General features: G+C 38.0%; 1 protein-coding gene across 1 annotated transcript; it reads left to right on the top strand.

Annotated features, from left to right (window-relative positions):
* Nucleotides 1–31: 31 nt before the first annotated feature.
* LOC140244306 (uncharacterized) lies at nucleotides 32–13,595 on the top strand. The gene is made up of 9 exons (XM_072323948.1): nucleotides 32–68; nucleotides 1,130–1,826; nucleotides 3,284–3,364; nucleotides 4,964–5,034; nucleotides 5,417–5,501; nucleotides 7,328–7,428; nucleotides 8,583–8,652; nucleotides 9,604–9,753; nucleotides 10,338–13,595. Exons 2-9 carry the CDS (start codon nucleotides 1,144–1,146, stop codon nucleotides 10,504–10,506), a joined length of 1,410 nt encoding a protein of 469 aa, XP_072180049.1. The 5' UTR covers nucleotides 32–68; nucleotides 1,130–1,143; the 3' UTR covers nucleotides 10,507–13,595.
* The last annotated feature ends 80 nt before the right edge of the window (nucleotides 13,596–13,675 follow it).

Raw genomic sequence — 13,675 nt, 5'->3', positions numbered from 1 at the left:
GCGCAAGCGTTTTGATGTGAACATTAACACTACGTTACCGATGACGTTGTTTCCTCTAATGTGAAGCCGTGAGTGATGAGTTACATTTTAATTTTGTATTTATGAACTCATGATTATGTATCGTTGATGTCTGAGATCGCATCGTATCGAATGTCACTGTGCTTTGTTGTTGAGGAAGAGAAGAGAGAGTGTACTTTTGTTATTGATTTGCCAGTTCCCTGGTATGAACAACATGCATGCATGTTTTGTTAATTGAGTAGCCCGACACTGGCGACATGACAGCGACCCGACGGACCAGACTCCGAGTCCGTGCCGCCTCGGTCTTCTTTTTTCTTCCCTGAGAGTATTTAAACCCACAATTGGCAACTTGCTTACTAGTATTATTCTGTCACTTTCGGGGAGTTCTAAGTTACACGAGTCATTAAACATGTTAAAAGGGCTCAGGTATGGTCTAAATGCAGAAATAATCATCATCCAAATAATAAAACTCATGAACTGCATGGCAAGTCTGTCCATGATTCATAAAAAACAAAAAAACAAAAACAACAACAAAACAAGGAAGGATGTTAAAAGCAACTACTGTAAAAGTGGAAATTTTCGTTCATTTCGCGCAACCAGAAACTAGCGCGAAAATAAAAGCCCGCGAATATTTTTGATTGCCATGTTCCTGTGCGTGATGTCTATTCTGCGGAATTAAAAACACGCGAAACTCTTCTGACCCGGCCAAGCGCGAGAAATTAATTGCGCAAAAATATCCACTTTTACAGTACTCCAAATTCAGGGGCTGGGCCGAGGCTTGTGACACAAATGTGTTCGTGGTGTTGGCCTCGACTGCCTCCTGATCGTGGGGTAATCTGTTCGGAGTCAGAATGGCTGGGAGTCAATAAAAAGATTGTCATTGGTTGTGTAATGTCGAACTCGCACCAATCTTCACTTGCACACATAGGTTCTAGAGGTTTCTATCCTCATTTGCTTATGGCAACAATGCTGTTTTCATTGTACAATTGATTAAAATGTTTTAAAAAGGGTCCAAACATAGCAGAACTTTTTTTTTTCAGAATTTAAGAAGTGCAGTTATATGAGTTTTAACTAGCGTTTTTAACTTTATTTCATCTCTATTTCATTTCAGACGAGCAGTTTGAAATGGGTCCTGGCATCAAAGAATCTCCACAGCACAGAGACAGGCACAGAAGTCGCAGTCCTGCATACCTGTCAAGCAAAAGCAAGAGGCAGGAACCCAGACATCGCAGGAACAGGTCCTACTCCAGCAGCAGGTCGCCGTCTAGATCCAGATCCAGGTCCAGGTCCCGCTCAAGGAGGAGGTCTCGCTCAGGCTCATACCACAGAAATGGCAGCAGATACCGGAGCAGAAGTAGGTCCAGATCACGGGAGAAAGCTCACAGCAGAGGACGTCGCAGGTCACGCTCCTCGAGCAGTGGTCAATCCAGATCTAGATCTAGGTCTAGATCTAGGGGCAGATCCAGATCTAGATCTAGGTCTAGGTCAAGAGAGAGGTCAAGAGAAAGAAATGGGAGAGATAGGTCTGGTATTTCACACCATCACAGAAACAGCTCACCTCCCTGGCGTCACAGCAGACCAGAACGCGAGAGCAGGTTTTCAGATGCCAATGACAGAGGAAGGAGGGAATCTGGTCATCAGTACGGGAGGGAAGATTTAGCCAGATTCCAGAAGGACTTGGACTCTAAAATTGCAAAATACCGCGATGACATCCAGCAGAATGGCAACAGGCAGGGGGACCGTCGTTCCAATGACAGGAACGACAGGCAGAATGGATATTTAGACCAACAGAATCTGTTCTTTGAAAGGTATCTGACTTTATGAGTCTAGACTTCTTTTTTTTATGTTCAAAGCTAACAGGGCTTACAGTATATGGTTGATTTCCTGGTGTTGGATGTGATTCGGGAATTTTTGCTCTTCATATCTCGGACAAGCGAGAGTAGTATGCTCATTTGTTGCAAATGCAAAACAGAAAGTGATAAGATTATCATGCCATTCAATATAAAGTGCCGTCAATAACCCCTCTTTTTCGAGATGGTTATTATTAGTAAAGGAATTGAAATGTTCTAGATGAAGTGTAGCACAAGAACTATTGAAGTACACTTTAGACAAATTGTTATGGTGGATGGATTATAAGGATGATAAAACGTCATGTATGACAATTTATTTGATTGAGCTGATGTTGGTGAATATTAGTAGGGGTAGAAATGTTCATGCTGCAACAGAGTAGGCCCTACACATGCAAATATTGTTGTATAGTCATGAATTTACATACACATTGTCAAGTTAACTCAGTAGGCACTCTCTTTTATTTACACCTTTGAGAGCAATCAACCAAAGTTCTACAGGTGACTCCCATTATAACAGAATCTTTGGGACCTGCAGTTTGCTATTGTTGTATCAAAATTTCATCATGGCCTAACCCTAACTAGGCCGGGCTATTTAGGTAGATGATAGAGCCCGGGGGGGCCTCCCAGGTCCCCCCTCCAGATCTTGGCCGTCGATTGCACCAAAAATTGGCACACACATTGCCTATGATGTAATATATAGTACCATGAAGTTAATTTTTTTTTAGGTATTTTATTGGGTTTTTTTTTTTTATTTCTTATGTTTTTCTCTTTTTTTGACTTTATGTTTTCTATTGTTTTATCGATGAGATTTGTCTGCGACATTGTTCCGCACAAGAAAATATGTTATTAATTGACTTTAATCAATAAAACCCAAAAATAATCATGCTTTTATGAAATTTGCCTGTAAGCACAGTTTGCATTGAAATTGTACACAAATTCACGTTTTTTAGCAATTTTTTGTCTGACATGCACGTACATGTTTATGCGCAACTTCGGAACCGCGCGCCCGAGCATCACAAATTTGGTGTCAAAAGATACGGAAGACTTGAAAGAAAAAAGTCATGAAACGTCGTGACGATAGCTTTTCACGATAGCGATACCTAGCTTTTCACGATAATGATACATCCCGCGGAACGTCGAGGGGGCTTTGGAGGCCCCCCAACCCCCCGGCCTAGGTATGGTTAAGAGTAAATATATATAAAAGATATAAGATGATAATATTGGGACGTCAATTTCTCTCACAGTAACAAGAATTTCGTTATAACCGTATCGTCTGTTGAAATGCATGGGAGTGCATTCTATATCCAGAAAGATAGAGTGTAAGACTGGGAAAATGCCAGTACATACTCATCACGACTTCACCACAAAATGTTGACTGTGCTCTTTGTGTTTGTTTCTGCTGTGATATTTACCAGGAGAGGACAGGAAAGGGAGAAGCTAGCTGCCATGGGAGTTCCAGAGGTCTGGGAAAGGTCTCCAGAGAAACCAGAGGAAGAGTGAGTCACAATTATTCATTCTGTGCCATGGTGTAAACCCTGTGTGTGCCACATTATTCTGAGACCACAACATAAGCATACTTTGGTAAAACATTGTGTTCTTCAAGTCTATGTAACTTTATGTATATTTTTGTTGTGCTGGACATGTAATAGACAAAATTGTAGTTCAGACAATAATAAGCTTTGCTGTCATGTAAATTTTATGAAAAATATATGATTATATTTCTTTCAAATGAACAGTAATTTAATTATTTTCATGGTATGACATTTGCACACAAAACAGTGACAGAAACTTAGAGTTTAGGCAAATTTTCGCAAATCCAATAGGTGACACCATTTGGTCTTCAATCACTGCATAATGCAAGCCACATTTGACAAGAATGGAATTGCGAGTGACGCTTTCATTGCACTGTGGCATTTGGTGGTTTATTGATCAGTTTGGGCAGGTTTGTGCATTTGATCGAAATGTGCGAACTTGGCATGTCGTCCACGGAGGCGAGCATGCAAATGTGGCACATAAAGATTTAACCGTTAGACTAACTAAACATTGTGGTGCATTCCATTTGAAGCAGATACTGTCCATGTGTGAGATGTCTAACTTGCAAACATTGTGTCTATGTGTACATCTGTTTTGTTTTATGAAAGATATTGTATTGGAGCACAACAGGAACTTCCTGACAAATGATTAAGTGTTGTGTAAAGGCATACTTGCCAACTAGTAAGATTTTATCAGATTCAGTAAGATTTTTTACGTTAAAAATAGCAAAATCAGATTTTCTGTCAGAGAAATTAGATTTTTAAAAAATATTTAGATATACCTTTCATGTGTATTTTCTGAAGATTTGACCGAAAGTAAGATTTTTAACTTCAGTTTGCATATAAAATAAGATTTTTGCAATCCACGAGTAAGATATTTCATCTTGAAATGTTGGCAGGTATGTAAAGGGGGTGGGGAATTGGTGAAAAAATAGAATAACCAGTCTGGGATTTGAATCTGTCACCTGCAGTTGCACATCTTATTAGGCAGAAACACAACCAACTGAGCAGAAGCCAGCTGATGGTAGCAGCATGATAAACATTTAGCAAATACCCAAATTGTATTCTGTTTTCCTCTTCTTCTTTTTCTTTTTTTTTTTTTTTTGTCTAGCTGATAATTCATGAGTTTCTAGGAAAACATGTGACATGAATAGAGGAGGATTACTTTTGAGGAGACGCCATGCAGTTATTTGATAGGTTTTGGTACTAATGTGAAGTACATTGTAAGATATTGATGTTCAGTAGTTGTAGACTATGGAGCACTGCCTGTATTGAAAGACTGCACTCACTAATGGCTGCCCTACAGCCCTACACAATGACACAGCAAGCATTCTAGTGCTCTTTTAAACTTTTTTTTCTTACATTGATGAATTACTCATTTGTTGCATTCATGATATTTTGCTACTACAATCTACACAATTCTGCTTGAGGTGAATTATATTCCAATAGAAATTGATATTGATCCAATAACTTGAAAGAAAAAAAAAAGGTTAATTGTGTGTTTAAAAAAAAAAAAAAAAAATGCTTCCACAAATACTAAGGTTGTGTCATTTTATGTTTTAGCTCTGATGCTGAGGAGCCAGTGAAGCAGGAGGAAGAAGAAGAGGTTAGCAGTAGCAGTGAGGACAGTGAAGGTAAGTCCAAGATGTCAACATAATATACATGTAGTCAGATTGAATATCATCATAACATTGCCAAATAAACTGACAATTTAGCTAAACTTGATGGGCCTTGCCATGTGCTGTCATAGTGTACCATCAGCTGTGGTATTTTCTGATGAAATTGATGGCATTTGTGACAGCAAAGGCCTCGATGATAAATGGTTTGATAGTAGAGGATTAGCTCATAGCTATCATTTGAGATCTGATTGAAAGAAATGCTGCAAAATTAAAGCGTTCAATATTGTCGGCTCAAATTTCAGTGATTGCATGTCATGTTATGTAGAGCATTGTGCTACATACAAGAGTAAAATAATGTCTTCAATAAATGACCAAATCTGTGTGTTTTCTCATGCAGAAGAGAGGCGAAGGCGAAGGAAGGAGAGGAAAAGAAAAAGGAAGGCCAAGGAAAAGAAAAAGAAGAGGAAGAAGTCAAAGAAGAGGTATGTCTGATCAATAAAGCCACAGTAGGTTTCTAATTTATTGAGATGAAAATGAAAAGCAAGGAGGCAGATTGACAGTCTTACCACTAGTCAGACCGCAGCACCCGATCATTCGCTCATATTTATTCAACTCGTATGCAAGCCTGCTCGAGGCTTGCATACGCAATGAGCTGCGGAAGGGGATTTTGTCCTTGGGCTTTCAGCAACAAAAATACACCTTATATTCAGAAATTTGGTATCAAATTCAAGGAAAATATGTAAGCTATGGTCACATGTTACTCAAATTATTGTAAATGAAAAATATCATAGCGTAATTTGAGCTTGAAAAATGATGAAAAAAGTAATTCGTGTAGTACATGTTCAAGACGTCAAAAGAATACCAAATTCACCTTGCGTCTCAATGAAAATGCATTATTTGGTAGTCCATCTCTCAATCTTTGTATCTATGTAAATATCTTGACAATTTGTTGCTTAATCCGGTCAGGAACCAGTAAAATATACATCGATGTCAGTGCTGGTCAGCTTGAAACCGTGCAATCTCAAGAGTAAGCTCTCTCATTGGACAGCGCTTGCATTCAGTGCTTGCATTACGTCATTACGCTGCTGCGGTTTCATGCCACGTGCGTGCATAGCGCATGCTTGCATACAGGCACGCGTGTAGTTCAAGCCAAGTTCAAGCGCTGAATGCAAGCACTGTCCAATGAGAGAGCTCTTTCGTGCCGCTGTACACTCTGTGTGGAGCATACGGCTTAAGAGTGAATTTTACAGACATTTCAAAACGGAAAAACTAGTATAAATCATGCTTGCGTCTCCTTGACTCAAATATATGATGAGCATCTAAGTTTCCTCTCTACGAAAAAGCCAAAATCAGAAACAACAGTTTCTTAATCTGGTCAGGAACCAAAAACGAACTTTAGACAACAAAATATTCCATGAAAAGCAGGTAAAATTTACACAAATTCAACTGATTATATCGTCATGATAAGAACCGATATCATACGCAAATTTGGTATCAAAATAAAGATCAAAGTCTGGAGAACAATTTACCATGACTTGTAGCCATGATGAATGTATGTACAAGTAGCTACACTGTGAAAACCATAGCCCTGTCAAACTCTCGCAAAATCTCGCACGTACGAGACACCTTTCGAACGCAGAGATCATCAACGAGAGTGCTGAATAAATCTTGCCGGATCGGCTCATTAGCATACGTGCTGCGGTCTGACTGCCACCAAGCCTTCTGAAAGCATAGATGACCTTTGCTAGTTGACACTCGGAAAAAGAAATGCATTATTGCATTGAGTGTACACTTCACACATCTATACTTTATTTTCGTTGAAAAGAAATAAAACAAAACTCATGCAGAAATTAAATTTTGAAAATGAAAGTGGGTGCTCTCTCTTCAGTCTCATTAGCATTATGTAGTGTCTGCAGTTTGTATATTTACCTGAAGCCAAAGAGAATAATAACTTTAGATGATGTGGGTTGATGGGAAGATGACTGTTTTGTTTTGTCACCATTCACAAACTGGTAATGTGCAAAACTTAGAAGAAGGATATATTTTTTCACAGTAATAATCATTATTCTTTGAATGAAATTAGACATTACTTCTTCTTTTTTCACTATAAATGATAAACTGACCATGATGTCTTTATCAGAAATTATTGAACTCTTCTCATTTATATATTTTCCTGTAGCTTTGTTTATGTATGTATGGCAAAATTAATAGGGCAAGAACACATTATTCCCCCTGGTATAAAATTGAGATTGATTGGTTGTTTATTTCTTCTTCTCATTATCATTTATATTTTAACATGTGTATGTAGTAAGAAATCCCGCAAGAAAAAAGAATCGAGTGAGAGTGAAGAGAATTCTGACTCAGATGACTCAGAGGAAGAGGAGGAGGAATGGGTTGAAGTCAACAAGAGTAAGATATAAGCATTCTTATGTAACTTTATGCCATTGTACTGATCTCTTCTACTTTTAACCCATTGAGGACGGTTTGATTTTGCTACAACACGCATTTCCCATAGACGCTTGCCCGAGAAAACTCGGGACTCGTCCTCAACGGGTTAAGAGTGGTATGATGTCAGCATTTTCATGGTTGCTGTAATATGTTAAGAAATATTTCATGAAAAGCTACTATCCTGTATTAGGCTTGTTGAGAAATAATATTTATTTCTAAAGAAGAAAATATGAATTTCTAAAGAAAATGTGAGTGGATTGCTAAAATGTGTCAGCACACACACATCCAAAAAACAATATGTCATGTAGTGGACTATCATTAGAAACAAAGCTGAAGTTACAAACTATAAGTAACTAAAAAATTATGTTTCTTCCCACAAAGCATAGTGTATTAGTATCTTGTTGTTTTTTAAATCCTGATACAACATATTTCAATATAACAAAGTGGCTTTAATGTGACTATGGAATTAGTGATGGTGAGAGTCCACTATGCTGTGTTTCACACTTTTCTAATTCCTGTCACTCAGTGCTGATGGTGCCCTCTGTTGAGAGTGTGTAGGAATTCAAATCACTGCATAACTTTGTGCTCTAACCACTTTTTAGGGTTTCTTCAGAATTCCCTTACTGCTATTGCCCTGTCCAATCCCTAATCCAGCAAATAGCATCTGAAGGAAAGTTGTCCTTTTGTGTATTTTTCCTCTCTTCTGTTTTGAGGCAAATGTACTATTTGTTAGTGTGGAAAGCATTCAAAAAAGGATGAAGTTGCCCACAAAGGGGATTTCCCCCAGGAATTAAAACTTATTTACATATCACTCCACTTATATGTGTCCAATGACAATGCAGTGTATTTTAAAGAAGGGTTGATGCCCGCCATTTTCACACCATTTCTCTCTCACAAGCATATGCTTTTACTTGAATTTTGTTTTAAATACATTGTTTAGCAGTTGTCTTCTTGACTGCTGTATATGTGGTATGGTAGGAAAATAGGTTTCCAGTTATGTGATTTGTCAGTTGAAGACGATGCATATACTTCTGTCATGAGATATGGATATCTGTAATCGTTCTCAATGACATGGCAATGTCTACTTGAATATTTCTCATCTCTTTGATTCACAGGACAGGGAGATAATGAGCTTATTGGTCCCTTGCCAGCAAATGCATCAGCTGGAACCATGTTACACATGGAGTAAGACCTATTTCTTTGACTACTTTGACTAGGGAAGATAAAAACGCTTTAGGATCCTTTACAATGCCATACCCAGAGAGCACAAAACTTTTCTTTTGGGAACAATTTTTAGAGGAACTTCATTACATACTTTTGTGATTAAGGAATGACTTTTATGATGAAAATAACATTTTGATCGTGATGGCGAAAAAATTTTGCACATACATAATCTAAAACACTGTAAAATTGTTTTTTTTTTTTATTTATGCTAATTTATGCATAATGATGCATGAATATCAGACAATTTGATATATCATTAAATGAACCTAAAAACAGGCACCTTTTTTGTGTAATTATCCTTTCTAGTGTCCTTAGCAAATGTAGATGAAAAAAAAAATTTGCCATCGGAAAAATTTCCTAATTGTTTTATTGTTTTTAGAATTTCTTATGCATTTGGTTGTTTTCCGACTTATTGGTTTTCACTGTTTGTTTGGGGAAATTTGTCCGCGGCATTGTTTCGAATATCAAAATATGTTATGAATTGATTTTAATCAATAAAACCCCAAAATGATAATGCCTCTTGTGAAATATTACTGTAAAGCACAGTTTGCATTGAAGTTGTACACGAATTCACGTTTTTGAGCAATTTTGGGTCTGACATGCATGTACATATTTATGCGTCACTTCGGAAATGTGTGCCCAGGCATCACAAATTTGGTGTCAAAAGATGCAGGAGACTCAAAAGAAAAAAGCTGTGAAGCATCACGGTGATAGCTTTTTGCGATGGCGATACATCGCTCGGAATGTCGAGGGGGTTATCTGCATATCTGAGTAATTGAGCAACTTACCTTAGACACATTCTCCTGAACAGATTTTGAGACTTGACCAACTGCCCTTATCACATCACCAACAAGTACAGTATTTTGAACATGCAAGTGCAATAATGTCTTTCTTGCTCTTTCATTCCCCCAGTTTCGGTAAGGCCCTTCTGCCAGGAGAAGGTGCTGCCATGGCTGCCTTTGTCCAGGAGGGCAAACGGATCCCCCGCCGTGGTGAGATTGGACTGACCAGCAACGAAATCTCTTCCTTCGAGGATGTAGGATATGTCATGAGTGGCAGCAGGTCAGTCAATGGGGAGGGTCAAATGTCATTGTTTTATGTTGTTCCTGTGAAAGTAATGGGGAGGGGAAATGATTGACCCTTGAAACTGCCCCTCCCCCCATCATCCCACAGCCCCCACCCTTTAATAATAATAATAATAATAATACATGCAATTTCTATAGCGCCATTCTCCACTCTGATTAAATGCTCAAGGCGCTTTACATCAAAGAAAAAAAAAAATAATAGTAATAATAATCCACAGCCCCTGACATATACATACATACACGTAATTCAGCATATATCATTTGTATTATGGTTTTGTTGTAAGAATCATTCTGCAAGTTGACTGATAATAAAAAAGATAATCATATACCAAATTATTGCCTTCTGTACCACAAACATACCTTATAGTTTATATTATCTCCACTTTGTTTGCTGTGTTCAGCTTTTGGTTTCGTACCATATCAGTTGATTCCGTCATGAAAGTCGTGAAGTAGGATGTCCTGTTTTAGATGGAAAGTCAAACAGATTAATTACCAAAAAAAGTTATTTCTGTCATGATAAAGAAAAAAAAAACTGAATCCGCTTTTGCATTATGTTTCCAGACATCGCCGCATGGAAGCCGTCCGTCTGAGGAAGGAAAACCAGATCTACAGCGCAGACGAGAAGAGGGCGCTGCAATCATTCAACAAGGAGGAGCGCAGCAAGCGGGAGACCAAGATCCTCGCCGACTTCAGGGACATGGTGCACAAGAAGATGAAGGACAAGCGGTAGTCAAGGAAATGGACTTTTATTGTTCAGTGATGCTATAATTGAAGTATTCCTGTCTATTCTGTAGGGATTGGAATTAGTGATTTAGGGGCAGTGAGTTTAAGACCTGGGGGGCATTTCATGAAGGAACTTGTCGGATATTATGTCCGACAAGTTAATTATATCCGACAAGTTCAGAGAAATCAGCCAATCAGACTAAAGAATTTCTCAAAACTTGTCGGATATAATTGACTTGTCAGATATTTTACCCGACAAGTTCCTTCATGAAATGCCCCCCTGACCTCCTTGGTAAATTTCTTATTGTGAACTTTTTCACTCTCTGCAAATTTTCACCTGCACATAAAATACTGTAATGACTGGCATTTGGAAGATACATGTTGAATCAAACTAGCTGAATTGTTCGATAGTGAGAAAAAAGTGATGTGCATGTAGTTTTACACAAGTTTCTGTGAATGCCTAAAGCTTTCCCACTACTGTGTATCAATCTAGAATATGGCACTTTGACTGTGAATCACCAACCAGCAAAAGCAAATACTGGAAACTTTGTGTTCCTGTTACGACAGTTTTAACTGCTAAGGTTTTGAACAGTAACATTAAAATTCATGAAAACTCACTGGTTGCTGTGATGATACTACTACTTGTACTTGGAATCTCAATTCAATACCACCATTACAAGTCTTTGATGCAGTTATGAAAACGATGATTATGTCATTCAATGATGAGCCGAGTTGTGTTCAACTTTTTGTAATGCCTTCAAATTGAGGGTACTGTCTTTTAAAGTTCTGGAGTGTAGCTCAAAGGAGGTTCAAGAGATGGAGTCACAAGAGTCTTATTCTTTTTGATCCCTTGTTTGATGTCGCCACTCACATAAGTATTTGAAGTACAATGTACAATATGTGCCAAACTGTATCTGCCTCACAGATAAGAAGACAATTGACTTATGTCTCATTGCATAATGACCAGCCGCTCTTTGAGGAATATATGCGACCTGCTACAACAAAAGGGTCCTAAAGTCGCTGACGGCTGAGCCGAGAAAATCGAGTTTGAAGTCACATCATCAAAATTGGTCAATACAATTGGATATCTGTTTTTTGCATAATTTTGTAGTCACATGTTTTGTCTATCTGCCGAAATTTCAAAGCTAAATGATTAAAGGAAAGGCAAAAAATCAGCGTTTTTCTGGGGCGTGATTTTCTGACTTTCAACGTAACAGAAACGTGGCTGAAGATTCCGATTTAGCGCAGCAGCTAGACTCCGCCCCTAGCAATGAGGGAGTGATCTTATTGGTCAGTGCGTGGCATCCTGATTACTGGTTGGTCGTGCGTAGACCGCTGGTGCGCTAAGCTTGAATGAACATGCGGAGGTCGCTAGGAGCATGCCTTCTATTGTCAAGCGGTGAAAATTGTCTCGCCTCCCCTTGATTGTGTTAGCGTCAAAAGGAAAACTTTGAAGGCGTTTTTCTCGAAACTCTGATTTTATCAACCACTTGACATGCCCTAATAAAATCATTGATATATCTGCAACCGAGTACTTTTATGAGTTGTGCTATAAATGAAATTATAGTAAAAGCGGAAGGGAATAATGTCATGCCATTTTCAGAGAATTGTCCTCTCCCGACTTTCGGATCCTTTTGTTATAGCGGGTCACATATGTCTGTATGACAATGATTACTTTTGGCCATCCCTACTTATAAAAGATGAGTGGTACACAAAAGACACTTGAATGCTTGAATAAAAATTGTGCAAAAATTACTGAAATAAAGATAAAAATTGCTCAGAAAGATAGGGGCATCGAACCCTGATTATCAAACTTAAAAGCACAAAACCACTTGTGGAATTGCTTTATGGATCCAGAAAAAACTGACAGCAATTTGAATGATTATATCCAGTTGGAACTCTAGATAGGGCATTCCATTGAATGACTTGAGGAGAACAGAACAGTTGAATGTCTGTAATTTGTAGAGGGTCTATGGAGTAAGACATACGGGATTGCTTGGCAAATGTCCAGAGTTTTCCTTTGCATCATCCCCCTTGTGAAAGTATCCTCCATTGATTGTACAATATTGAGAAGTTTGCATATTACCGTACATTCTTTTAGAGACTCTAACCCGTAGCACAATCTGTACATCAGATTTGTAAACTTGGGGTTTGCATGCTGAGCTAACAGTTGGAACTTGTCAGGCACAGCTTACACTCGATGTTATGTAAGACAATCCTAGCAACCCCTGAGATACATTTTGTTGTGTGAATGTTCATCAGTTACGTGTGGCAGAAATTATTTTTACAGGAATTGTAAATTTTATAGATACGTTTCCATTTGTATAACAAAATACCTGATATAACAAAGTCTCTCTTTTTTTTCTTTTTTTTTATGATAATGGACAACTTTCTTGTTTTTATGTTGCTTTTGGCTACCACCTTATCAAAATGTCTGGGTCTGTAGAACCTATTTATTCAGAGTTTCAATAGTATTAAAAATCTAGATATCACTTTCTGAGGGTCCCGTTTCATAAAAGATGTTAGGATGACAACTCTTGCTGGAATGACAACTTCCAATAGCAACAGCCAATCAGGAAGCTGGATTCTTGTCATTACTATGACAATTGCCATTCCAGCAAGAGTTGCTATCATATCAACTTTTTATGAAATGGGGCCCTGGTAATTCCTTCTATGATGCTGTTCAGTCACATGTTGCATGTTATCATGATTCAATCTGTCACGTTGTACAGGGCAAACAATGCATTACAACATATTGTATGAAGTATGAACCAAGCTTCAGAGATGTAGAAGTAATTTTTGATCAGAAACTATTAAGATAAATCAGAAATGCAGTGCTTCATATGTCATTAGGAGTGAAAAAGGAAGACAACTATATGACAATGTTGCTTTTGAGGAAGACTATTTTCTTAGTATTTATGTGAGGAAAGAGTTTCTGTGAAATTTAGAAGTTAAGCTCTAAATATACAGTGTATCAGCTTCATAAAAAAAAAAAAAATGTCCACAGAGATGTAAATAATGTATATCTTGTGTAAATAAATGCAATGTACAATGTACATGTATGTGGTAAATTGTAATCCTGCGAGTGAGAGAGGATTTGCATGTTATATTCTCTTGATTTTTTTTTCCCTTCCAAACTAGAAGGTAGTGTTTTATTTCTAATGGCCCCAAGTGGA

The sequence above is a fragment of the Diadema setosum genome, chromosome 21 (assembly GCF_964275005.1).
Source record: "Diadema setosum chromosome 21, eeDiaSeto1, whole genome shotgun sequence".
Lineage (NCBI taxonomy): Eukaryota > Metazoa > Echinodermata > Echinoidea > Diadematoida > Diadematidae > Diadema > Diadema setosum.
Note: the sequence above shows the minus strand (reverse complement) of the source record. Positions and strands in the feature narration are given on the sequence as shown.

Bases quoted from the DNA above. Each gene is read 5' to 3' on its own strand.
- LOC140244306 (XM_072323948.1), top strand. From the start codon at position 1,144: ATGGGTCCTGGCATCAAAGAATCTCCACAGCACAGAGACAGGCACAGA. The intron at 3,365-4,963 runs GTGAGTCACAAT...TTTATGTTTTAG, and splicing joins CCAGAGAAACCAGAGGAAGA to CTCTGATGCTGAGGAGCCAG. The intron at 9,754-10,337 runs GTCAGTCAATGG...TTATGTTTCCAG, and splicing joins TATGTCATGAGTGGCAGCAG to ACATCGCCGCATGGAAGCCG.